We start from the raw sequence: 20437 nt of genomic DNA on the forward strand, positions 1-20437 counted from the left end.
ATCTGAAGGCTATTCTACTGGTCTTGCTCTTCTAGACATAGAAAAAGCATTCGACAGTGTTTGGCATTAAAGTTTGATTGTAAAATTAAAAAAACTTCAATTTTCCAACATACATTGTTAGAATAATTCAAAGTTATCTGCCAAATCGTACACTTCAGGTTCATTATTAAAACTCCAGTTCTGAAAGACTTCCTGTAAGAGCTGGTGTTCCTCAAGGCAGTATTTTGGGACCAATATCATACAATATTTTCACATCTGACTTACCTGAGTTACCTCAGGGATGTCAAAAATCTTTGTTTGCTGATGACACAGGACTCTCCGCCAAAGGACGAAGCCTACGTGTCATCTGTAGTCGATTGCAAAAAAGTTTGGATATTTTTTCTTCATATTTGCAAAAATGGAAGATTTCTCCTAATGCTACAAAAACACAATTAATAATATTCCCACATAAACCAAAGGCTCTTTATTTGAAACCTTCAAGTAGACATGTTGTCACGATGAGAGGGGTTCCAATAAATTGGTCAGATGAAGTTAAGTATCTAGGGCTCATGCTGGATAAGAATTTAACTTTCAAAAATCACATTGAGGGCATTCTAGCCAAATGTAATAAATATGTAAAATGTCTCTATCCCCTTATTATTAGAAATCAAAACTTTGTCTTAAGAACAAACTTTTGATATCCAAACAAATTTTCAGGCCAGCCATGTTGTATGCTGTACCAATATGGTCTAGCTGTTGTAATACCAGGAAAAAAGCTCTGCAGAAAATTCAAAATAAAATTTTGAAATTTATTCTGAGGCTTCCTCCCTGGTATAGTACCAATGAGTTACATAGAATATCCAATGTTGAAACATTGAAACAAATGTCAAATAAAATAATTAATAATTTCAGGCAAAAATCGTTGGAATCTTCTATTGCCACGATTAATGCGTTATATGTTTAGGTTAAGTTAGGTTAAGTAAATTGAAAACGTTATTTTTTTTCTCTCATAAGCAAGTGAAATCAACTCACCTGTAAAAAAATCTGGACTGCTTCGGCAAATGAAATGTAATATGTTGTTAACAAAATGTTAATATAATCTTAAATTTGTTTTACCAAATTAGGATGATAGTGTTGTCTAATAACACAGAACACCTAGATATAAGAAATGAATGTAATGTTTGGAATGATACTAATAAAGAAATTAAAAAAAAATAGTTTTTCATTTTTTCCAAATGCTTCTCAGAACAGAAGAGATTCTGGCGAAGTAACTGGAGGAGAAACGGAGGAGAAACGCACACAATTCGTTCTCCATAAACCTAAACAGATTGCTACAGGTCGGACTCGATTTTCCGGAGACTCGATTATCCGGGATTCGATTATCCGGAATTTTAGACTAATTATCCGGAATATGTTATTCGATATTCTTGCTTTTCAGTTTACATTTACATAAATTTGAGATAATTTATAATTTATTTTTGCAATATACAATATAAATGGTTTAGCAACTTTGGACGTAGGTAAGAAAAGTGGGATTTGAAAAAGGTTTTTTTTGTGTATTTCAACTAGTGATTTTAAAGAACAAACTAGCTTTAAAGGGGTCAACTTCACCCTATTTTACGGTAACTTAGGCCACAGCGAGCAGCACACATGAATCTTTCAGGGGAATATTAATGGGTTTTATATTTATCTGCTTGACCTACTAAAGTTTGTTAGATAGATAGATACATAGATATCTTTATTTAAAAGATTTGCTGCCCGAGGTTAGCTCATCTCTATGCAAACCAAAGATGGTCGTTAACAAGCAGCCCTTCATAATTACATTACAGGGAGTTCACAAGAAAAGTAAAAGAACAAAAATACACTTGAGAGAAGGTACAAATGGCTAGAGTTTCTAATCTTGGGGACATTTCCCGGGAAATAAGATTTCCCGGCATTCCCGTTTCGAAGCCAACATTTTTTTTAGATAATTGAATAAATTACTCACAGAAAAGTGAAAATCCCATACATATGTACTGGCATAAAATATGAAAAAATATGAAATGCGAATACAGTGCCATCATGATTTTGGCAACACCCGTTTTGGCAATATTTTCTTGCCGATTTTGACAACAAATTTGAAATATTTTTGTAATTGATTATTAGGTACAGAACCCTCACATTTTGATTTAACACAAAGTTATAATAAATCGAAATGGAAATGGTGGTCAACATTGCGATCTAAATAAGGTAATGTAAAACGTTCTCATGACTAGAACTTATTTTTTTGTTTAACGTATAGTAGAAGTCTTATACAGCAGACTATATAGATTATGTAGCATTAATGTTTTATTAAAAAAAATGTAGTAAAAACATCAAATGTTAAGATAATCAGCTTTACTATGTCGATCACAAATATTTTGTTGTTATTGTGCTACTTATTTTTTTAACATATCGATCGGATTGTGGGTGGCGGTCTGAAGAGCATTTGAATGTTTACAAATTATCATGCGATCATTATTAGTTAATCCGTAGAAGATTTTATCGAATAATTGGTGAGAAACTTTGTTCGTAACTCTAGATTACAATTTGAGCAAAATTTTGAGAAAGAGTTTTGACGTAGGGTCAGCGCTCCCTTAGTGGACAGTCCCCTATAGTCGCACTAGTGGCTTTTTATGGCCGTTTCGCTATAGATCTTTTCAAAATATTTTTTGACATGAAGGTCAGGAGCTATTTATCTAAGTACCATTGATACACAGCTCGATTTTGTTCAAAAAATGATCGAAATAATTAGTTTTGCTTAAAATTTGAGCGCCCTTGCGCCTATAGTAAACATATTGTTCCTATAGTAGCACTATAGGAGAAACTATTTTTTATTATACTAAATAATAAATGAATTAAGAACTTGTTTTACATCAAACGAAAGCTTTTGATCCACGCTTTGAAGGAAAAATATAAAATCTTTGGAAAAATACGGTTTTGATTAGTATTTTGCGAACGCCGTGATGCTAGTGCTACTATAGGAACAGAAATTAGAAATAGTCCTACTATACCCGAGGAAAAAAGAATAACTCGCAATAACTTATGCATACCATATTTTGGTATCATACCATAATTAGGTATTGTTCAGTTGTCAATACCTCATTTTGGAATTATAATGTTATTGGAATAAAATGTTTAAAATAATTAAAAATACTTCATTTTGGTATTCGGTAGCTATTGAGGACTGCTGTAGGTATTGAACTACTATTGACATATGTCACTTTTTTATGAAAATCCATCAAGTATTATTTAGGTATTACAATACTTGATCTAATTATCAGCTTGGTATTTGTAGAATATGCAAAATGTATTATTTGAGGTATTTTACCTCTTATACAGGGCTCATTCATACCTCATTCAGGTTGTAAGTACAGTCGAATTTCGTTCGTTGCACTATCTTTCAGTGGGCTACGTTATAATTGGGCTCCCGTTAGTTGGGCTATAGCCCACCTAAAACGAAGGCAAACGTCATTTTCTGATCTAAGGCGCAATTTATCAATTTTGGTAGCTCTGTTTTTCTTTGGTTTAATGTTATTTGACAGCTCGGAACTCAGCCCGATTAGTGAAAGTCTTTCACTAAGTGGGCTACAGGTTTAGTGCAACGAACGAAAGTTGACTGTATTGGAAATTATTTGGTATGGAATACCTCAACTTGGTATTCAGTAGTTATTTTCTTCTGCTCGGGTAGGCACATGTCTATAGCGGCACAAGCGATAATTAATACAAACAAATGAGTTTTCGTAGTTATCATATTTTTCTCACAAAACCAAGATAAAAAGGTTTCAGATGATGTGAAAATAATGACGCCTGCGTTATTTTTCGATTTTATACGAATATTTGTTCTTAGCTATGCGGCTATTGGTATATCGACCCTAGTCGTTTAAAATGTTCTTAGATGAATTCTAAGAGCGAGTAAAACAACAGCACATGCTCAAAATGTCTTTGGCCATTGTTAAAATGTGTGTGGTTTCCCCTTCCTGTCGCATACATTCAATAAAGGCATTTGAAAATTATCTCCCAATCTAGACCAGATTGACGTACCTTCAGCAGTCAAAAGTTTTTCTGACCACACTCTTGCGACAGCTGGAGAGTGATATAGAAGAAAATTTGCAGGCAACTCTTCAATTAAAAATTCCACCAAAAATGTTCACTGTAATTCAAAATACAGTTTAAAGTTCACAAATTATTCTGCAAGACGAAGAAAAAAGAAATGATTACTTGCATTTTTTCCACTGATTCCGAATAATCTACATTTTTTTCTGCTATTCGTTTTCATTTTTAAGAATTTTCCAAAAATATAATTAAATATAATTAAAAACTGTATCCCTATTGTCCTTGTATTTTGTATTTTTAACAGAAGCGTCAATTGGTGTAATCGGTTAGAAAATTCATATGTGTCAAAGAGATTAAGCAAGCAATATCTTCAAGAATTCGCAAAAAATCTAACGGTATTTTCGTTAAAAACAAAACGCAATGAAATGAATGATTTTTTTTAATTTCAGTAGCAAAACTTTTAACAATTTTCAATTTGAATATTACTCCTCACCTTGCTGCAACAATTCCACCACACGTCTTATCTTTATCATGATATTTTTAAAGAAATTATTTCCAATCCTCTCATTGTTTATTTTGCAACTCTCAGCAAAATATTTCCCGAACCTCAGCAAACGAACGTAGTGCATGGTGAGATCCCATTATTAACTCAATTTCTGGGTGCATGGCAGTGCCAGTCTCGATAAAAAGCATTGAACATCTGCCATGATCTAAAAAATGGCATGATGTTTTTTTTAACACGGGCCTTAGTATAAATATTTGATATCTTTCTTGCTGTGGTTTTGATCACCGTTTACAATGGATATCTTTCAACTTCTTTTTTTTTTCTATTCATTCCCGACATTACATTTGAACTATGATGACATTGATTTGAGCAAAGTAATTTATAAGAACTTCCATAATTTTCAACTTGAACCTTGTTCACTATAAAGACTCATGGTATCCAAAATTGCACTGTAAGTTCAGGGTATCCCAAAAATAAACCCATCCGAAAGGAACCTCAACCGAACCTGTATTCAAAATCTACTACTTTCAAGATGGTCTGGATGATCTGGAAGTTGCACATTTGCACTCTAGAACCTTCACAAAAGCCCACGGAAAGTAATATCACGATTCTACTGTGTACAACAAGTGTGCTTTACAGATGGTGCATACAATCAGTACATGATGTCTCTGCTGAAATGCTTTTGAGTCGAAAGCTGAACTGAAGAAGGCTTCCAGACATTTTTTACATCATTCCTAGTAGTTATCATGCTTCTTCTTCTTCTTCTTGGCATTACGTCCTCACTGGGACCGAGCCTGCTTCTCCGCTTAGTGTTCTTATGAGCACTTCCACAGTTATCAACTGAAAGCTTTCTTTGCCAAAGTGGCCATTTTTGCATTCGTATATCGTGTGGCAGGTACGATGATACTCTATGCCCTAGGAAGTCAAAGAAATTTCCATTACGAAATGATACTGGACCGACTGGGAATCGAACCCAGACACCTTCATCATGGCTTTGCTTTGAGCCGCCGACTCTAACCACTCGGCTAAGGAAGGCATTTAAAAATTCCTTAATATGGCAACATCCCCATTTTGGCAACATAAAAATCACGCCTTGTTGCCAAAATCTGTAAGGCACTGTAATTTAAAAAATCTATCTAATTTGCTTTATTTTCATGTTTTTGAGGATTTCCCGGGAAATTGCATTTTTATTTCCCGTTTCCCGGGAGGTGAAATCCCGGGGAAATTTGGAAACTCTTCAAATGGCTGAACAACTTCCATGTTCAAATATACCTTATAACATGTTTTATATTTTTTCCTGGAGTTTTGCATAAATGTCTTCATGATTAATAAAACCTCAACTTTACGATTTTCGTTACACACTTGCCCTGCAGTACCGTATCAAAAGTTTCCGAATTGTTGTAACAACAGTCAGTAACCAAATGATGTTTTTCCATACAATATGTCCAATTTTGTTAATCTGTATCTCAGCCTCTGTAGTTCGAATCGGCTTAAATTTGAATGATGAACTACAAATTACCTGAAGTTTTGTCTGTAGTTCATTCTTTTCAATTCATTTAAAATGTTCACCCCCCTCCTTTCTAGTGTTTTCCCCCCAAATTCAGAATTACAAATTATCACCCCGTTGCCATGAAAATCGCCCCCAAAGGAGCGAATTCGTCCACTTTGGAAATCACTGCTCTAAGCGCACCTCAACAGTGGAGGACCCGGGTCAAATATCAGAAAAGGGTCCCTAAATATAACATTTGACGCCTATGTCACGCCTTGAATATACGCATTATATCCCAAAACAAACCAGAAGCATTTTGTTAGATATTATTAATTATATCATAAACAACGTAGCATAGTAGCTGAACGATGGAAAACCGATTACGATTTCATGAATAAAAAAATATAGCATAAACAAAGTGTTTTATTTATAAACACATAAACAAATTTTATAAAATGAACAATCCTTACGTTGAAGTATAATTATAATTAAATTAGAAAAATATTAACACATATATAAGCTTTTAATTATAATTGAAAGAACTCACAAGTAACGGAATAACCATCAAAGCCAACATACATCAACGGTTTTGCCGACATTTGATCGTTCTGGCGGGGGAGTTGTAACGGTCTAAGATGAGTACCGAACGATCAACTCAAACAAGCAAAGAGACGTCGAGAGCGGGCAGTGTTGGTTTGAACCGTGTAGTGATCGGTCGCCTGTTTTCTTATCACTCACCTGTTAAAATTTATCATTAGGTCGGAATAAATATAACTTTGTTTCCACGACGTACATGAAACGTTTCACTATTTGACGTGATGCTCCTCGTCAAAATCGTTTGCTTAAAGCCATGGCAATCAAAATTGGCCCTTTTAATCTACATATAAAAATGCATTATATGCAGTCACGGTCACGCTGTAAAACTTGCTAGGTAATAAAGGTTCCGAGCACTCAAACTGGAAGTTGACATTGGATAAAGATCAGCAGTTACCTATATATTGAGAACGATGATATGTTGAAAGAATAATAAAATCAACAATATTTAGTATTCCAATAATCGAGCGACGAAAATGTTAAGGATTTTTTTTCCAAAGAAAGATGATATTTTGATAGAGTAATAAATTCATTATGTTTCAATCTTTGAGCAATGGTTGAATGAATAAACACAGTTATTTTTGAACTTCTGCAACTTTGGGTAAAATAAAATGTTCCATCTTCCAATCCAAAAATTAAAGAAGAATAAAAACATTTTCAAGAATAAATTATCCTTTATAGACACCAGCACATATACCAATCACGTTGTAAAGCGTAGGTAATAATTATCATGTACATAGATTTATTGACTTCTGATGAAAAGTATGTGTACTCAAAAAAAAAATTAACATAATGTATTGTGCAAAAAATCTAGTTCGGTTCTACATCTGCTGAACTGAACGATTATTCTTATCAACCAATACTAAATAATCTTTCGACGAAATGTTATAGTCAGGGATGGGAAATGTAATGTAGCAAACATTTACCACCTCGACATTCACATTTTTCTACGCGACCATCAAAATCCATAGCAAACCATGACCGTTCAAAACAAAAAAATGTCACGGCTCTTCAAAACTGTAATCTTCTTCTTCACAGCGTTTTTTCAAACCCGAATGCGAAATGACTCGAGCACAGTGGTGACCCGATTTTTCCGGTTTTCGGGGTTTTGCATTTTTGCTCGATAAAGGCAGCATGAAATTGAACTTGTTTATAAGTATTGCAACGGAATGATTGTGCTCTTGCTATTAGCGTCAATAGATTTCAATTAGTTGAAAACACAAGCGAATTATTAGCGATTGAATTATTTAACATTTTTTTTCAATCATTCATCTCGAGATGGCTGCCCGAAAACGATTATAGTGGAGAGACAAAAACATTCAAGCAGTGTGTGAACCATTGGCAGCGCAACGCTTGATGGTATTGATGCTGCTGCTGCTTTGTGTTTTGGTTGACTGGCAGAATCGATGAAATGTGGTGAATAGTGGTCACAGTTCCCAAGCCTGGTACAAGTCATTCGACCAAACGTCCTTTCGACCAAATGTACTTTCGACCAAATGTCGTTCGACCAAATGTCCAATAAGAAACCGAATTTAGTACTATACCATTAAATGCCACTAGAGTTTGTATCCTTTGACAGATACGCGTATTTCGACCTCAACTGTAAGGCCGTCTTCAGTGTCGTGTACTAGACTCGACTCTACTACACGATACTGAAGACGGCCTTACAGTTGAGGTCTAAATACGCGTATCTGTCAAAGGATACAAATTCTAGTGGAATTAAATGATATAGTACTAAATTCGGTTTTTCATTTACTTAAAGGTATTCCATTAAACAGCTCGAAGATTTATTATCATCATAGAACATAGTATTTTTCCCTGACCTCAAGTGAAATTTCCTGACTTTCCAGGCCAAAAATGGAATTCCCTGATCTTCCAGGTTTTTGCAGATAGTCGCTATCCTGAAGTTATATGAAAAGACGCAAATTTGAATGAATCAAAACAGATGAATGTTTTTTCGGTTCTATTCGGGGCCTCAAGCAACTGTGTAAAACTTGGGTCCGATCGATTTCATTTGCGATGAAGAATGCTACCAATGAAGTAATTAAAACAAATATTTCTGGTATGATTATTTATTGTTAGTTCAAAATTACGTTGAACTAAAATTAAAATCCAATCAGACTTATAATAACGTATGCGTTAATTGTTACTTTTTTATCTATATGTTGAATAATCCACTAGTAACGAAACAAACCCGTCACCGAGGGGGTTAATTCATCCTTGACGATATGACGATATGAATCGCTTCGAATAGAGCCGTACATATTCGTTAAAGTGGGTGGCGAATTTTCCCAGATGAACCCATAGTTCCTTGGGTGGAAAATTCACCCTTCTGTCATTTTCCTTTGTATACAGGAATGGTAGGACCAGTAAAGAAGATTTCTACTATGGTGTACTCACACTGATGCAGTAGTGTATGGTCAGTAGTACGAAGGAGAAGCGCGCGCGTATATCGCCCAAGACATAATCTAAAGGAAAAAATTCAATGAAAAATGGCAGAGGTGGTTATTTTGACTGCGGATAGAAAATCTTAGAAAGAGGTACACTAGGCGGGTGTGGCGTGAATTTATTAGTCTTCAACGGACTGCGGATGGTGTGATCGATCTGGAATTTGTGAAGTTTTGGATTTATATTACTGAATAATGAAGAATTTTGTGGGTGTGAAAAATCGTTTGCTAGGCAGTAACTTGGAATGAATTCATGTTTGTAACGCTAGGATACATCGAAAATTGTTACAACTTGAACCATTTCGAGCATTAATGTGCACAAAATTGCATTTTGTTTGATACACTACTGACGAGGAGAGGTGATTCATGTAAAACGGTGCAATGTATCAAACTGCGAAATTCGCAATAAGTTTTCACCCGTCAGGTTTGGTGCTAGGAAAAATCGATATTTGAACATACCGGTAACCATCACATCATCGTCAGTGTCGTCATCACCATCATCGTTGTAGTCGTCTGCAGAAATGCGACCGAAATAAGCGCATTCTACGGACGACCGGTAACACTACACGTGAAACCAGAAATTACGAGGATATTTGAAGCAAACGAAAAGGATTAAGATAAGCCTTCCCCATTTTTTGAAAACCTAATCTTCCCTACCGCGTAACACATTTCATTACATCTCCGACTGTGAATGGTGTTTGAATAATTGATCTCAAGTGCCAGCAAGTGAAACGGGGTATAAGTGCCGTGTCTGCCTAGGGTAGTTCAGCAGATCGATAATTCTAAGTGCTGTGTGGTGCGTTGAAGAAACAGGGTGTGGGGATTAAAAGCTACTCCCGGAAGGAAATGTCTGCACCAGTAGGAGTAAATTAGAGCAGACAAGGGTGGAGTGAAAAATGTGGAGCATTTTATGATGTACTTCAACCGTATTATTTTTTCTCCTGTTCAGTAAGCTCAATCAAAAGGTTGCAGAAAGGTGAAAAGCGAGGAAATGCTTGAAGATTGAATCATCCGATACCGACCGACAAATGTTGTCACAGATGAGATAATCGGGAGTAATCGAAGAAAAAGAGGGTGTAGCATCTTGTCATTGGGAAAAGTGAATGCATAACTACTCCCAACCGGTGATGGAAGAATACCATGTGACCAGTGCTAAATGATGCTGGAAGAGTGCACAAATCGTCAATAAATCAAGAAATTGCACACGACTCTATAATTAGGGCTTTTTCTTGTGATATGGCTAGATAGAAATTCATTCAGAATTGATACCAACAGCTTAGTATACCAAAAATATAGGAAAATGCAGACGCTCAGGAAGAAGACCAGCCCATTGAAGTGTAAGTATTGATCATTGTTCAGACGATTTAGATAATTTGCAAGATTATAGTCCAAATTTGTGAATTAGTAAAGCTACCCTACATAACTTTCGGCGAAAAGATGCACAATAATAGGACAAAGGAAGAGTTTCTGATTTAAGTAAAAAAGTGTACATATGATTCCAAAATTAACCTTTTTTATTTATCTTTTGTCTAGATATAAGATCCTTTAAAACTTCACATTACGAAATACGTTTTTAATTTGAACACCGTTCATAGTGTTCAGCTGTAGAAAATATATTTTTGAATATTTTTGCGTTCTACTCTTCCTCCCCCGATAAGGCTCCTAGAAACCATGACGACGTTTCAAGGAGTCCGCGAAGCCACTGTCGTTTTTCTTGATTGATGAAGTCTTACCTCGCATGTTTTGCAAGAGATCATTGTTAACAGCGTTCAGAATTTTGAAATTTCAGATATTAAAAAAATACTTATTTTGTTTTTTATCAACACAGTTGGTAATTAAATACTTGCAATGTCATTCTCTCATATTACAAGTGTGATTAAATTTCTCCGTCTAAGTTTGATTTTGCTTCCATTGCGAACTCGTAAATAACTACCATTTTTCACACATTGTTGTGTGGCAACGGCAAGCCTCGTTGGATAAATATATAACTTGTGCTGTAAAAACCGTAATTCTGCAACTTGTTGCGTAAACTACTATTACGCAACTCGTTGCAGAACTCGATTTTTACAGCACTCCTCGTAATTATGTAACTCGATACATAGATGTACGACTCGTGCTGCAAAAATCATCATTCTGCAACTTGTTGCGTAAACTATTGAAACATCAATTTTTTTGTTGATTTTGATCCCAAAAAATGATTGATTTCGAATCAAAATTTCTTGTTTTCAATGCACATTTTTGTTTGAAACAAATACGGTTGTTTGGTAGTGACGTGTTCGGACTTACCATAGAAAAACCAGAACTTCCACTTCTAATCTATATTTACAGTCCAGTGGATCGTCTAGGACTAAGAGGGCTATCCTAGGGTTCATACATCTTTTATATGCAATATGCACAGGAAGTCTACACAGTAGACAATAGATATTCCTTACAATAGCTTATTCGCTATGGTGACATCTGTGTTCAGTGAGAGAAACAATTATAATATCTTTGCTACAATAGAGATTTTTGATACATTACAGGTATATTTAATGTAGAGTTTTTATTTAAATTCTACGATAATTATGTTTGTCTCGAATCATGATTTGCGTGTTTTTAAGGTGAAACATCTCGGAATCCAAAAATGGCCGGCACAATGGCCGACTTCTCCCTCTACTCACATTTTCAAAGGCACAAAACTGGAGAAATAGTTGGCAAACGTTCCTGATCTTCTTATTTTAAGCTTTCTGCTAGTGCATAAAACCAAAATAAAAAGTTTAGTACAATCTTAGAAGTTGATTCCAAACTGTTTCACCTTAATCTAAGTTTATTTTGATTTCACCAATAATTATATTGTCTGAAAATACTATCGGTAGAGCAAGTTTAACAAAAAAATGGTTGTTTCAACATGGACACTGCGTGGAATCAAAGTTGAATTTTGTTACCAATCATTTTTTTCTCAATACTTCAAATGTTTTTGGTTGACGACAAACATTTTAGTGAAACGAAAATTATCTAATTTATAAGGTACGTTGAATATAATACTGCGTATATTATTTCCGCGTAGTGATACAGTATAACTACTATTTTTATCAGGAATAGTGGATGCATGATTGAATTCGATTGTGGTCATTACCATTTTACGAATATGGTTCCTAGCATAACTCGACGATTTTTCGGAAAGGGATTGGTTGTGGAGTAAACGCTGTTGGATTCCATCATTTTACTCAGGACAAAACAAGGTTAATACGAAGTGAATTGTTAATTCCTTTATTTAAGAACAGATATTCATATTAACCCGATAACGCCCAAGGTATCTCACAATTGGAATTCAGCTCCGTTTTTGTTATTCATAGTCGTATTCCCATAAATTAAACCTTGTTTCACCTAAATATTTCAAGACTATGGTGGGGATCCAAAAAAATTCTTGAAAGTGTGTCGTCCATATCTAGTTGTTCTATAAGTTTATTTTCGAGATTAATCAAATATATTTTTATGCTCTTCGACCCATTACAATGTGAACAAGTTGAAAAAAAAAACTGCAGAATTACGTCCCGAACAGAAGAGGAAGGAGGGGGTTACAAGGAAACGTGACTACCCATATAAAAATTGAAATCCATACAAAAAGTGTGATATAGAGGAAAATTGAGGGGATGAATACGGCAAAACTTTGCGTGACGTAATTTATGGACGTACCCTGATAAAGAAATTGCAACATAAAGAATAAAATTTCAGAGGCGAAAGATGCATACCAGAACTAAATCATTTAGTGACTTCAATTCAATTTTCTGCTCTACCACGTAAGTGAGATACAGACATACATTCATTTCCATACATGTAAATGTACAATTATGCACACTTACACCCTTTATACCAAAAACAAAATAAAATCCTTCAGATATTTCAGAAAAGTCTTCAAAGGGATTCTATAAAACTTGCCAGCTGATAATGAAAACATAACTATCAAAATATTTTTTCTGGGTCAAGTTATTAGTATACAATGTGGCTCGGATCTGACAGCGATCGAAATATGTATTTGGCAATATCAGAATGTCGTTAGTGCTAATCAAAAGTTTGTCCTTCGCCCAATGACAGTCAAATATTGGACTTCAACTATTACATGCTTTACAGACGTGAATAATTGAAGTCAACACAACATTATTCGTCTATCATGTTGAAGTTACTGCATCACTAATGCATATGGTCTTATCCACCGATAGAACCGAATCCACGCGGTCCAAGATTTTGACAGAGCGGGTAAGAATACCTGGGGAGCATACGGAAGCGTGCCCGCTCAAATGTCACAATTCTTGGACCGAGTGAGTTCAGCGAGGGAGGCTCTTTACTGCTACTTCAACGTGTCGCTGGTTCTAAAATGCAAACAACCATACAAAAATACGACCAAACAATGGCGAAGGAGTAATCAATTTTCTCATTCATTTTAGGAATTTAGTAGAATTTACTGATTAAATTGGCAACAACGCACTGCAGTAGCGCGTAGTAAATAACTGCTTGCAAACAATATCTTTCAAGCACATTTATTACCTGTAATTTTGCGAATAATAATTTTTACTTTTCCACGTTAAGCCATAAAACTGGTTCTGGACTTAGGTTAGCGGCTATTCAATTTTACTCTCATTTGACAGCCGCCCTCCACCCTTGGAGTTCAGTTCATGGATGGATTAGTCAATTTGCCGGTTTTTTGTTCTTCACTCCCTTCAAAAGATCATCTTTTTCATTCGACGGCTAGAAAACATGTGTTTTCTTCTTTTAGCCTTCAATAAATGGTGTCAAGGTTCATCTAAAAATGTAAGAAGCATTGCATCTGAAATAAGCGATTGTTACTTGACTCCATAGTAAGTAGGTATCCATTGTTTTGATCCTGGAGAAACCAATTTCTTATTGGTCTATTTTATTTAGTTGGTGTTACATCAATTAATTTGATAAAACCTCGTTAACGATGTTACGCCAATTTACTCGGTTCATGGCTGTGTCTCTCCAACTTCGATTTTGGCCCACGTTCTCTAGATCCTGTTGCACCTGATCAAGCCTCCTCGCTCGCTGTGCTCCTCGCCTTCTTGTGCCAACCGGATTCAACGAGAACACCATCTTTGCAGGATTGTTGTCCGGTAGTCTTGCAACATGCCCTGCCCAGCGCACCCTTCCGGCTTTCGCAACCTTCTGGATACTGGGTTCGCCGTAGAGCCTAGCGAGCTCGTGGTTCATTCTCCGCCGCCACACACCGTTTTCCTGTACTCCGCCAAAGATCGTCCTAAGCACCCTTCGTTCGAACACTCTAAGTGCTTGCAGGTCCTCTTCCAGCATGGTCCATGCTTCATGTCCATAGAGGACCACCGGTCTTATAAGCGTTTTGTACATGGTACATTTGGTGCGAGGGTGAATCTTTCTCGACCGCAGCTTCTTCTGGAGCCCATAGTAGGCGCGACTTCCACTGATGATGCGTCTCCGTATTTCACGACTAACGTTGTTATCAGCCGTTAACAAGGATCCGAGGTAGACGAACTCATCAACCACCTCAAAAGTATCCCCGTCTATCGTAACACTGCTTCCCAGGCGGGCTCTGTCGCGCTCGGTTCCGCCTATCAGCATGTACTTTGTTTTTGACGCATTCACCACCAGGCCGACTTTTGTCGCTTCACGTTTCAGGCGGGTGTACAGGTCTGTCACCGTTCCAAATGTTCTGCCGACAATATCCATATCATCCGCGAAGCAAACAAATTGGCTGGATCTTGTGAAAATCGTACCTCGGTTATTGAACCCGGCTCTCCGCATGACACCTTCTAGCGCGATGTTGAACAACAGGCACGAAAGTCCATCACCCTGTCGAAGTCCCCGGCGGAATTCGAACGAACTGGAATGTTCGCCCGAAATCTTCACGCTATTCTGCACACCGTCCATCGTTGCTCTTATTAGTCTTGTGAGCTTCCCGGAAAAGCTGTACTCGTCCATGATTTTATTTATTTATTTATTTATTTACACCGTCTTCGAAATATCGTACAGACTGAATTTAGTATATAAAAAAAATGAAAATCAGTTTCTTATTCTATTTCGTCACGTCAAAATCAAATTTGTCTCCAACATCGTTGAATGCTCGAAAGCAAGAACTCAAGGAGCTATTATAACCATAGTTAGTCCGATGATTTGGTATACACAGAAGAACAGCGTTCCGAAATCTTCTAGAAGGAGCATTGAAACTCAGCAGCTCCAGCAGTGCAGGGCAATCTATTCCCCCTTTGATCAGGTCGAATATGAACAGACGTTGCTGATTGGTACGTCTGGCTGACAAAGATTCCAATCTTATCAGCTGGCATCGTTCAAAGTAGCTCGGCAAATTCCTTGCATCGTTCCACGGTAGCCTACTCAATTTTCCATAGCTCTTCGCGGTCGATGCTATCATAAGCCGCTTTGAAATCGATGAACAAGTGATGCGTTGGGACTTGGTATTCACGGCATTTTTGGAGGATTTGCCGTACAGTGAAGATTTGGTCCGTTGTCGAGCGCCCGTTGATGAAACCAGCTTGATAACTTCCTACAAACTCATTTGTTATTGGTGATAGACGACGGAAGATAATCTGGGATAACACTTTGTAGGCGGCATTCAGGATAGTGATTGCACGACAGTTTTCACATTCCAGTTTGTCGCCCTTTTTGTAGATGGGGCATATGACCCCTTGCTTCCACTCCTCCGGCAGCTGTTCCGTTTCCCAGATTCTAACAATCAGCCGGTGCAGACAGGCTGCCAACCTCTCCGGGCCCATTTTGATGAGTTCAGCTCCAATACCATCCTTACAAGCGGCCTTGTTATTCTTGAGCTGGTTGATGGCATCCTTAACTTCCCTCAATGTGGGGGCAGGTTGGTTTCCTTCATCCGCCGTGCTGACGTAGCCACTTCCTCCGCTGTCGTGACCCTCGGCGCCTGTGTTCTCCGTGCCATTCAGGTGTTCATCGTAGTGCTGCTTCCACCTTTCAATCACCTCACGTCCGTCCGTCAAGATGCTTCCGTCCTTATCCCTACACATTTCGGCTCGCGGCACGAAGCCTTTTCGGGATGAGTTAAGCTTCTCGTAGAACTTTTGCGTTTCTTGTGAACGATGCAGCTGTTCCATTTCTTCACATTCCGCTTCTTCCAGGCGGCGCTTTTTGTCCCGGAATAGGCGGGTTTGCTGCTTTCGTTTTCTTTTATATCGCTCCACGTTATGTCGCGTTCCTTGCTGCAGCATTGCAGCCCGCGCTGCATCCTTCTCCTCCAAAACCTGCCTGCATTCTTCGTCGAACCAATTGTCACATGTTCTCCTTTCCACGTACCCGACGATGCTCTCGGCTGCGTTGTTGATGGCTGCTTTTATGTTGCTCCAGCAGTCCTCAAGAGGGGCTTCGTCAAGCTCGCCCTCTTCCGGCAACGCTACCTCGAGATGCTGCGCGTATGCGGCAGCGACGTTCGGTTGGGCCAGACGCGCTAGGTTATACCGAAGCGGGCGTCGATACCGTACATTGTTAATGACGGATAGTTTTTGGCGCAGTATCACCCTCACCAGGTAGTGGTCGGAGTCAATGTTAGCGCCACGATAGGTTCTGACGTCGGTAATATCGGAGAAGTGCCGTCCATCGATCAAAACGTGGTCGATTTGTGATTCCGTCTGCAGTGGTGATCTCCAGGTGTATCGATACGAGAGGCTGTGCTGGAAGTAGGTGCTGCGAATGGCCATGTTCTTGGAGGCGGCAAAATCTATCAGTCGTAGGCCGTTCTCGTTCGTCAGCCGGTGGGCGCTGAACTTTCCAATCGTCGGTCTGAACTCCTCCTCCTGGCCAACCTGAGCGTTTAAGTCTCCTATGATGATCTTGACGTCGTGGCTTGGGCAGCGGTCGTACTCGCGTTCGAGCTGCGCGTAAAATGCGTCTTTGTCATCATCAGTGCTTCCGGAGTGAGGGCTATGCACGTTTATGATGCTGAAGTTGAAGAACCGGCCTTATTGGTTGTTTCCTTGATGTTTCGCATATAAAAGCATTTCCCAGCTAAGAAGTTTTTTTTGCGAAAATATATCCTTTAGTTGATCATCGTTTTCGAAGATACCCAATTTTTTATCACTGGACTTCAATTAAGGCGAATAAAATATTTGCCGACTAGCGTTTTCATGAGAATGCCTTCCGAAATAAGAAGGATTTAGGCGAAAGTGAATAAAATGTGTGCCCATTAGTGCCATTTAGGTGATTTCCGAAGTAATAAGTTTCCTGGCGAATAGGTCTCATTTAGTTCTTCAACTTTGTCAAAGACACTAACTTTGTATCCAATCACTGGATTGAGATATAAGCAAATAATATGTTTGTCTATTAGCGCCACCATGGGAAAGTTTTTCAAACTACTATGTTTTTGGGCGAATAGATCCCATAAGTGCTCAATTATGTCGAAGACACCAATTTCTTATCTCATCGCTGGACTGAGATATATAAAAAAATATTTGACCACTAGCGCCACCATGTGAGTGTTTTCTGAACGAATAAGGTTTTAGGCGAATAGGATTCATTTAGTTGTTCAACATTGTCCAAGATACAAACTTTGTATCTAATTACTTGACTGAGATATTAGCAAAATAAAATAATCTCATCTAGTGAATGTTTTTCGAACTTATAAGTTTTCGGGCGAATAGATCTCATTCAGTTGAACACATTTGTTGAAGACACCAACGATGTATCTCATCACTGAACATAGATATAAACAATCAAAATGTTCGACCATTAGCGCCATTTTTTGAGTGTTTTCCGATCTAATGAGGTTTTAGGCGAAAAAGTCTCATTTAGTTGATCAACTTTATCGAAGACACCAATTTTGTATCTCATAACTGGACTAAGATAGAAGCAAATAAAGTTTTGGCTCACTAGCGCCATCTTGGGAGTATTTTCCGAATGTATAAGGTTCTATGCGAATAGGTATTATTTAGTTGTTCAACTTTGTCGAAGACACCAATTTTGTATCTCATCGCTGGACTGAGATATAAACGAAGCAAATATTTGTACGTCGGAGAGTTGTTTCATATGTTGCTTAGATATGCAACATTTGTTGGCGTCTGGTGGTTAATTCTGTATTAAATTAGTTACCAAGTGGAAGTCAGCAGTCCTGTGATCAACTTTGCCGAAGACAGTTTTCTCGTAAACCTCTGTATTTTCCAGATATTTGCACTACAAGTACTATCCTATTTATAGGACGCTGGGCGTTCGGGGCTTCTGTCGTATTTTTAGGACGCTGGGCGGATATGGGTTAAGATTTTTTTTTGATCAAAATTGAATTAAATCAGCGGCATGAGGCGCAAAACGGAACATTTCCAACAGATCTCAAATTCCGGTACATTATGAACAAACTACTTTCACTTAAATATAGTGATAATAATAAACAGCAATGGCAAAAACTTACAAATTATACAAATTAAAATTATTTGTTAATTTCAAACAATGAATTTGTTTGTAACAATCATAAGATTGGCAAACTCAAAACTTATTTTTCCAGTTTGAAACAAACTAAAGCCTTGGTTGTTTTAACAAATGCCAAACGAAACAACTAATGTTTAGTTTGTTTAAAAAAATTGTTGAATTTGCTAGGTAAGACGAGGAGCATGCAACCCCCTAAATTGTTTGTTTCAGACAATTACAGTAGGCTGGAGCAAACTAAAATTTTGTGTGTGCAATATACAGTATTGGACAAAACATTTGCAACTTTTTCGATTTTCCATACAAAATGACCAATTTTGATAAGCTAGATCTCAGTTATTTAAAGAACGATTTGAATGAAATTTTGACAGAACATCAGACATAACTTGAATTTTAACATATATTTTTGAGTAATTTTTCCAACCACAAGTTCAAACGCAGTAACGGTTAGACTAAAGTCAATTTTTTGACGATTTTTTTATAAATGACATAACTAAACATATTGAAGGAATAGCTTCATGGTATCTTCAGCAAAGTTGTATATTTTAACGAGGTGAACAAGTTTGATGAAGACAGTTTTTGTGTAGGGCTATCAGATTTTGAGATAAATAGTTTTGAATTTTTCGTCGAAAATTACACTTTAGATAAACCGTTATAATTTATAAACCCGTGATTGGAAAAATCACTCAAACATATATGTTAAAACTCAAGTTATATCTGATGTTCTGTGAAAATTTCATTCAAATCGATCTATAAATAACTGAGATCTAGCTTACCAAAGTTGGTCATTTTGTATGGAAAATCGAAAAAGTTGCAAATGTTTTGTCCAATACTGTATGACCTTAACTTAAGTTTTAAAATGACTACAATTTAATTGTTTCTACCATATTTTTTTAGCTACATTCGAAATCTTGTCTAGCGAGTATCGTTATCTATCGGTCATTTGCCATTTTTGAAGGATGAGCAATTAATTTGAAACAAGTTTTGTGTTACTGGTCGAAGGGTTCATTGAAATGATTCAGTTGACATTTTGAACCAAATATTTCGAAAAGAAATAATGTGCACCGTACACAACAGAACCAACTCTAGAAAACGGACACACGAAACAATGCGTCGAACAACAAGAAAACAAGAAGTCGAGTCTAGTACACGACCAGTGTTGATAGACTAACACTCAAAATCTCAATCAATACGCTCTCCCGTGCGAGCAAACTCATTAGAGATCTGCTTCGCAAATCTCACGCTTGAGATTTTGATGCAAAATCAACTCAATCAACTCAAACCGTAAAAAATGATTCAGTCGCAAAACCCGGCAAAAACTCTTGAAATCCGAATGTTGTTGTCTACGTTAGAAAGGATTAACATATTTTTACCAGACTAACAAGAAATTATTGCCGTGTGTGAGTAAACTGTGGAAATACGAGACAATGAGTTAAAAAGGTGAGCCAACTCATCCATGATTTTTTGACTGCTGAGTTGCATGATTGACAACTCACGCATGAAAAATCTCAAGCGTGAGTTGTGAGAAATTGAGTTTTTCACAACACTGTACACGACACTGAAGACGACCTTACAGTTGAGGTCAAAATAAGCGTATCTGTCAAAAGATACAAATTCTAGTGGAATTAAATGGTATAGTACTAAATTCGGGGTTTCATCTACTTATAGGTATTCCACTAAACAGCTCGAAAATGTATTATAATCACACAGTCCAAACAAAACGTGTAAAATTCTGAGACATATAATGCACATAATTGGAGCGTGGACTATCATGGATATTTACATGATATGTCATGTAAACTTCAATTATATGTCATGTAATCCAGTAGGATTCTGTGTGATTACATGAGAACACACAGAAAGAAAAATCCATGTAAATTTCAGCGTAAAATCGTGCACATAAAGGGAATGCCAGATTTGTCGCAAATT

The 20437-nt window shown here is 37.1% G+C and overlaps 1 protein-coding gene across 3 annotated transcripts in view; it reads left to right on the forward strand.

Annotated features, from left to right (window-relative positions):
* The first annotated feature begins 9059 nt into the window (after positions 1-9059).
* Positions 9060-20437, forward strand: part of LOC5570290 (protein disabled) — a 57659-nt gene continuing 46281 nt past the window's right edge. Inside the window, exons 1-2 of one of the 3 annotated variants that reach the window (XM_021843298.1) lie at positions 9060-9142; positions 10038-10425. In XM_021843298.1, coding sequence (XP_021698990.1) covers positions 10389-10425 — 37 coding nt within the window. In that variant the 5' untranslated portion in view covers positions 9060-9142; positions 10038-10388. The other 2 variants (XM_021843297.1, XM_021843299.1) reach the window with 2 other exon arrangements.

Source organism: Aedes aegypti, chromosome 2, assembly GCF_002204515.2.
Source record: "Aedes aegypti strain LVP_AGWG chromosome 2, AaegL5.0 Primary Assembly, whole genome shotgun sequence".
In the NCBI taxonomy this organism is placed as follows: Eukaryota; Metazoa; Arthropoda; class Insecta; order Diptera; family Culicidae; genus Aedes; species Aedes aegypti.